Source organism: Gigantopelta aegis, chromosome 2 (genome assembly GCF_016097555.1).
Source record: "Gigantopelta aegis isolate Gae_Host chromosome 2, Gae_host_genome, whole genome shotgun sequence".
Classification (NCBI taxonomy): Eukaryota; Metazoa; Mollusca; class Gastropoda; order Neomphalida; family Peltospiridae; genus Gigantopelta; species Gigantopelta aegis.
Window position 1 is genome coordinate 8,844,156 of NC_054700.1, and position 7,948 is coordinate 8,852,103.

General features: G+C 39.1%; 1 protein-coding gene across 1 annotated transcript; it reads left to right on the forward strand.

Moving 5' to 3' along the window:
• LOC121376701 lies at nucleotides 1-7,635 on the forward strand. The gene is made up of 5 exons (XM_041504495.1): nucleotides 1-127; nucleotides 2,469-2,685; nucleotides 4,390-4,505; nucleotides 5,677-5,773; nucleotides 7,368-7,635. Exons 1-5 carry the CDS (start codon nucleotides 88-90, stop codon nucleotides 7,528-7,530), a joined length of 633 nt encoding a protein of 210 aa, XP_041360429.1. The 5' UTR covers nucleotides 1-87; the 3' UTR covers nucleotides 7,531-7,635.
• Nucleotides 7,636-7,948: the final 313 nt, after the last annotated feature.

Below are 7,948 nucleotides of genomic sequence, written 5' to 3' on the forward strand. Positions count from 1 at the left end.
CTCAGATACCACTCAGCAGCGAAGTGAGTTTCGCCACACATTTAGTAAAATCTCGAACTATACTGACCGGACAAAAACAGCTGGATCATGATCTTGGCGTGGTTTGTGGGTTGTGTTTTCCTTTCAGGTAAGTCATCGCAGAACAGTTGTTTAAAGTTTGTTTTGTTTAACGACACCGCTAGAGCACATTGATGGACTAATCATCGGCTATTGAATGTCAAACATTTGGTAGGTTTGACGTATAGTCACAGAAAGCAAACCCGCTACATTTTTCCGTTAGCAGCGATGGATCTTTTATTTGCACCATCCCACAGACAGGATAACACATACCACGGCGTTTAATATACCAGTCGTGGTGCCAGGGCCTTAGCTAGGATTGTGTGTGTGTGTGTGGGGGAGGGGGGGGGGGTTGGGGACGGCAGATCAATTCTTGCAACAAACGAGTATGGAAGGCCCAGGATACTAGGGGTTTCGGGGGCATGCTCCCCTGAAAATTTTGAAATCTAGAGGCTCTGAAATACCATGTTGCAGCTCTTGCATACTTAAAACCAAGAAGAGGTTTTTCTTTAAGTTTCTGGTGCTCTAGCTAGAACGATAAATAGCCCAATGAGCCCGCCGACAGGGATCGATCTTAGACCATTAAAGTCCGTGGTATGTGCTATTCCTGTCTATGGAATGGTGCATATAAAAGATCCCTTGCTACTAATCGAACAACGTAGCGGGCTTCTTGTCTAACACTATTTCAGAATTACCAAATGTTTGCCGAGGATTAATAATGTTCTCTCGTGGTTTCTTGGGGCGGGACGTAGCCCAGTGGTAAAGCGCTCGCTTGATGCGCGGTCGGTTTGGGATCGATCCCAGTCGGTGGGCCTCTTCGTCTATTTCTCGTTCCAGTCAGTGCACCACGACTGGCCGCGGTATGTGCTATTCTGTCTGTGAGATAGTACATATAAAAGATCCCTTGCTACTAATAGCAAAATATAGCGGGCTTCCTATCTAAGATTATCTTAAAATTACCAAATGTTTGCCGTTGATTAATAATGCGCTCTGGTGGTTTAGTTTAACAAAAGAAACTGTATTACGACTCTCGATAGGTCCTAAAAGGGGAACAACTCTTATTAAAACTCAGTAACAACACACTGCATGACACGATATTCATTTCTAGTTGCAGGAATGAACCCTCTTTTTACACCATAATTACAGGAATTAACCCCTATTTCAACATTGAATAACCTAACAATAACTTCAGTCCTGCTTCCAACAAAACAAAATAAAGAAAAGATGTACACTTTTTGATGGAACAAGATTCCTACATTGAAGTGGTGTGATCCCATCTTTTGGATTTTATAGTTTATTTACACAGATCTTTCCTTCGTGTCAATGGCTATAATTTGGTGATATTTTCCTTTCTTGGATTAGAAAACATTGGCGTCAAAACAACATATGCTTACGTTTTACGAATTAATCAGTAACTGATTTTAATTTTGTTGATTACGTTTTATAAAGATAATGAAAATGTAATATGATAATGAAAATGAGAGAGAGAGAGAGAGAGAGAGAGAGAGAGAGAGAGAGAGAGAGAGAGAGAGAGAGAGAGAGAGAGAGACACACACACGCACACACACAAAGAGACACACACACACACACACAGAGAGACACATACACACACACACACACATACACACACACAGACACATACACACACATACACAGACACACACACACACATACACACACACACACACAGACACACACACACACAGACACACACACAGACACACACACCACACACACAGACACACACAGAGACACACACACACAGACACACACACAGACACACACACACACACACACACCCAGAGACACACACACACACACATAGACACACACACAGACACACACACACAGACACACACACACACACATATACACACACATACACACACACACACAGACACACCCACACACCCACACAGAGACACACACACAGAGACACGCACACACACATACACACACACACAGACACACACACACATACACACACACACAGAGACACACAGACACACACACACAGACACACACACACACAGAGACACACACACATACACACACATACACAGAGGCACACACACACACCCACACAGACACACCCACACCCACACAGAGACACACATACACAGACACACATACACACAGACACACACATACACACACACAGACACACACACATACATACACACACATACATACACACACACATAGACACACACACGCGCGCACACACACACACACAGACACACACACACAGACACACACACGCACATAGACAGACAGACACACACACATACACACACAGACATACATACAGAGACACACACACACACACGTTTCACCACCACCAACACCCCTACAACCACCACAATCATTACCAACACCTTTACCATCAGCAACTACAATTTATTTTACAGATGTATCACTTGGTAATGTGTTGTTCAGACGAGACGACTTTGAGTTGCAAGTCAACCTGACAACAGTAGGAGAAACACAGGAGCATGACGGAAGTGGACATCCTTTCTGCGACTCGCATCCTCGTTGTGAAGCTAAAATGAGGACCTTCATGAAGAGTTTCTCGGAACCGGATTTCACAGCGCTCGCCAATTCTGATTTTCTAGATACGTTTTGCGCGTACGTATCTATATTTTATTTTCACAATATGAATGTAGATGCTTTACGATCTCTCTCTCTCTCTCTCTCTCTCTCTCTCTCTCTCTCTCTCTCTCTCTCTCTCTCTCTCTCTCTCTCTCTCTCTCTCTCTCTCTCACACACACAGAGACACACACACACAGACACACGCACACACAGACACACACACACACACACACAGAGACACACACACGAGAGAGAGAGAGAGAGAGAGAGAGAGAGAGAGAGAGAGAGAGAGAGAGAGAGAGAGAGAGAGAGAGAGAGAGAGAGAGAGAGAGAGAGAGAGAGAGAGAGAGAGAGAGAGAGAGAGAGAGAGAGAGAGAGAGAGAGAGAGAGAGAGAGAGAGAGAGGCAGAGAGGCAGAGAGACAGACAGACATATCCTGAATGAGTATAAGTATATGTTTGTACATGTGGAAGTTTACATTAAATTATTTATTCTTTCAAGTGAACGAACAGGAATTATGTTCACTTTAGTTACACCGGATATAAGATAAAAGATAAAAGATAAAAACTTTATTGCATATAAACATTCCACATACGGAACTGGATGCAAAACATATGCATAAACAAGAAAGAAACAAAATGACTAAATAAGGACTAAGTATTAGTCTAATTATGGGCAATACATGTATAATCGTGAACAAATTTGCATACCGCACCAGCACAGGCTGGATTTTGGTTTTGCATAATATATAAAAAAAAATCTTGCATACTCATACTTGTAAATTGGTAATTATGGAAAGTTAGATATGCATATAATTTGACACGTTGACTATTATATTTCTTACATATTGTGATATGATGGTATTCATCTTCAATTACATTGCAGTATTACACATATTTAAATTATGTTGTTTTGTGCATTCCATTATGACATGTCTAAGTGTCACGATTACGTAATATTAAACACTTAACAGTCCACGTGTCACAATTACCTAATATTAGACACGTAACAGTTCACATGTCACAATTGCCTAATATAAGACACTAAAAAGTCCAAGTATCTTAATTACCTAATATTAGACATTTAACAGTCCAAGTGTCACAATTACCCAATATTAGACACGCAATAGTCAACTTGTCACAATTACCTAATATTAGAATCTTAAAAGTCAAAGTACCATAATTACCTGATATTAGACACTTAACAGTCCAAATGTCACAATTACCTAATATAACACTTAAAATTCCAAGTGTCACAGTTGCCTAATATAAGACACTTAACAGTCCAAATGTCACAATTACCTAATATAACACTTAAAAGTGCAAATGTCGCAATTACCTAATTATATAAGACGCTTAAAAGTCCAAGTACCATAATTACTTAATATTAGACACCTAGTAGTCCATGTGTCAAACTTAAGTAATGCTAGACAACTAATGGTCTAATTGCATAATATGTTTCCTCTAGACACTTTGTGTTTTAAAATATTTGAGACTCATGCCTAAAAACATTATTAGTTTCCAGGAATGTGCTGAAAAACATTAGGTAGGATAAGTCGGCTTTAAACAAAATTGTATTGGTTCTTTTTCTAAATGGGGTCGAGTTACCAAAAACACAGTTTCTTTTAGGCCTTAGTAACCTAAGTGTCACAATTACCACATACTAGATACCTAATAGTGTAACATATTTAACGCCGTATTTCACTCATTTAATGTTAAACAAAGCCTTCCTTTCCTTTCAGAGATGATTACCTAGGAGATGCGTGTACAGGTACCGATGTGTGCAAAGACGTATTCGCCACCAGACATCCTAACCCAATTGTATTCCTCAGAAATTACTTTTGTGACAACAGGCAAGGTAGAGACAGCTTTTCATTTCATTATAACGTTATACAGTGCTTATGGTTTGAAAATCGATGGTGGGCAATAAACTGGTCTCTTTGTCTCAGTATCAAATTCAAATAAATTTTGTGTAAAATAATTAGCAATATCAGCATATGGTGAGGCGAGCATGTTTTAGTCCACGCGGAAATCGTTTTGCACGAGCACACGCGAGTGGGAGCAGTCACTCACGTCAAACGATAAAGATTGCGTCATGTAGTAAATACCTCATCATATCATCATCCATCTTCTTCCAGTTTGGATTAATAATTTGCGGAAACATACATTTTTGTGTGAATTGCATTGTCAATTCAATATACCAAGGTAGAAAAAGAAAAAGAAGAAGGACAACAGCAGCAGCAGCAGAAACAGTAGCACCAGCAGCAACATGTTATAATTATATATATATATATATATATATATATATATATATGTATGTGTGTGTGTGTGTGTGTGTGTGTGTGTGTGTGTATGTATCTGTATCTGTATCTGTATCTGTATATGCATATGTATATGTATATGTATATGTATATGTATATGTATATGTATATGTATATGTATATATATATGTATATATATATATATATATATATATATATATATGTGTGTGTGTATATATATACATATGCGTATATATGCGTATGGGATGACTATGCGTATGGGATGATGACAATTTACTGCAATTGGGAAGGAGGGGGGAGGGGCGGGGTCGGAAGGAATTTGCTTTGAAATATTTAAAGGTAAAATTAAATATTTGCACTGACAGATGTTCATTTCCCTACTCACATGGAGTGGGCATGGGGGAGGAGTTGGCATGGAGGAGGAGAGAGCACGGTGGAGTAGTGGGCCAAACCCACTGACCTGTCGTTTGTCGGGCATTTATAAATAAGAAGCTGTGCAAAAAATACTAAATGTTCAAAAGTCCGTTAATCGACAAATGTTTAAATAGAAATGCCAAAATTGGTTTGCGGGTATTCAGCAGAGACCAGACATCATATTCGAATAGTCTTGAATCGGAAATAAAATGCAAATGCGGCACTTTCTTACAAAAAAGTCACTCTACAAATCTGCATCCTATGCCCCTCCTTTTCCCCTCTCCGCTCCCTATTACCATTTATGGAACTATCCTGATTTATCATGTTTTGCAGTACTAGAATCATCAGTGAACTGTTGGGAACACGGTCCCATGCGAGAGGCAACAGATCGTTGTACGGGATCAGATTTTAGTACTTTCACAACATGCAAGTAAGTCAACCCACCACGTACAACAGGTCATTGTACGGTATCAGAATTTGATACTTTCACAACATGCAAGTAAGTCAACCCACCACGTACAACAGGTCATTGTACGGTATCAGAATTTGATACTTTCACAACATGCAAGTAAGTCAACCCACCACGTACAACAGGTCATTGTACGGTATCAGAATTTGATACTTTCACAACATGCAAGTAAGTCAACCCACCACGTACAACAGGTCATTGTACGGTATCAGAATTTGATACTTTCACAACATGCAAGTAAGTCAAACCCACCACGTACAACAGGTCATTGTACGGTATCAGAATTTGATACTTTCACAACATGCAAGTAAGTCAACCCGCCACGTACAGGTCATTGTACGGTATCAGAATTTGATACTTTCACAACATGCAAGTAAGTCAACCCGCCACGTACAACAGGTCATTGTACGGTATCAGAATTTGATACTTTCACAACATGCAAGTAAGTCAACCCGCCACGTACAACAGGTCATTGTACGGTATCAGAATTTGATACTTTCACAACATGCAAGTAAGTCAACCCACCACGTACAACAGGTCATTGTACGGTATCAGAATTTGATACTTTCACAACATGCAAGTAACTCAACCCACCACGTACAACAGATTATTGTACGGGATCAGAATTTGATACTTTCACAATATGCAAGTAAGTCAACCCGCCACGTACAACAGATCATTCTATAAGATGAGATTTTGATACTTTCACAACATGTAAGTGTGTTACCTGGCGTTAATGTAGAATGCATGAATAAATGAATGAATGAATGTTTAACGACTCTCCAGCACAAAATTACACATCGGCTATTGGGTGTCACATAAATGTAGCAATCCTAGGATACGATTTTCCTTATTTTTCTTATTGCGTGCGTGCGTGTGTGTGTGTGTGTGTGTGCGTGTGTGTGTGTGTGTGTATGTGTGTGTGTGTGTGTGTTATCAATAAATTTAGTTTGGATTGACGTAAAATAAAAAGGATAGGTGTTTTGGTTTTAAAATGGTCTATTGTTTTGTGCAGTTTGTGAACACATTTCTATATCTACTAAATACGATGCATCACTGACCAAAATGATGGCTGAAGGTGTTCCATAGTTTGAACTTGTGCATACTATTTCATCTTTTTAAAGAAACATTTTTGTTTTCATAATTTTAGACATACAGACTATCTTTACCATAAAAATATTTTAGCATCGAGATTATTTGACCATAAAAGACATCATTTACCAAAGGAACCTTCAGCATCGAGATTCTTTCACCATAGAAACTGTTTTTGTACATTGTTTTTACTATACACACTCCTTTGACTATAAAAACTTTTAGTATTTATGATTGAGATCCATTGACCATAAAATACGTCATTTACCAAAGGAACCTTCAGCTTCCAGATTCTTTCACCATAGAAACTGTTTGTTTTTGTACATTGTTTTTACTATACACACTCCTTTGACTATAAAAACGTTTAGTATTTATGATTGAGATCCCTTGACCATAGAGGCAGCATTTTGCTATAAAGACTCTTTGTACCATAGACGCTATTTAATAGTACTTTGTGTTTCAGCGGATTCTATAAATTTCGGGCATGCATTCCCGACTACATCGCCACTCGGATTCCTGGATGTAGCGACGTTCAAGCGACATTTGTTCGAGGATTCGTCGACGTCATCATCGACCCACCTGAAGAGATGTGCACATTCATGGAAAGCATGCATCGAAATGAATGAAAGCATTTTAGTCTCGTCGATCTGGTAGCCATTGTAGCCCATTTTCCGCCAATATGGCCATTTCGTGATCAGTAAAAAAGAAAATAAACGTACATTTGCCCAGAATATGAATATTTGTGTTGAATGCATTTCTGGTTACCCTTCAGGCTCATATAGATTGGATGCGGTGCGTGCATGCGGTCCGGACAAAACACCCCAAACAATCGAAATACATTAGTTTCAATGAAAGCGTCTAGACTGGATGCAAAGTAAAAGTAAAGTTTGTTTTATTTAACGACACTACTAGAGCACATTGATGTTTTATCTTATCATCGGCTATTGAACGTCAAACATATGATCATTCTTACACCTTTTTTTTTAGAGGAAACCCGCTGTCGCCACATAGGCTACTCTTTTACGACAGGCAGCAAGGGATCTT

Coding starts and splice junctions, on each gene's coding strand:
- LOC121376701 (XM_041504495.1), top strand. CDS start 88: ATGATCTTGGCGTGGTTTGTGGGTTGTGTTTTCCTTTCAG. Junction 128..2,468: donor GGGTTGTGTTTTCCTTTCAG/GTAAGTCATCGC, acceptor TTTATTTTACAG/ATGTATCACTTGGTAATGTG. Junction 4,506..5,676: donor CTTTTGTGACAACAGGCAAG/GTAGAGACAGCT, acceptor CATGTTTTGCAG/TACTAGAATCATCAGTGAAC.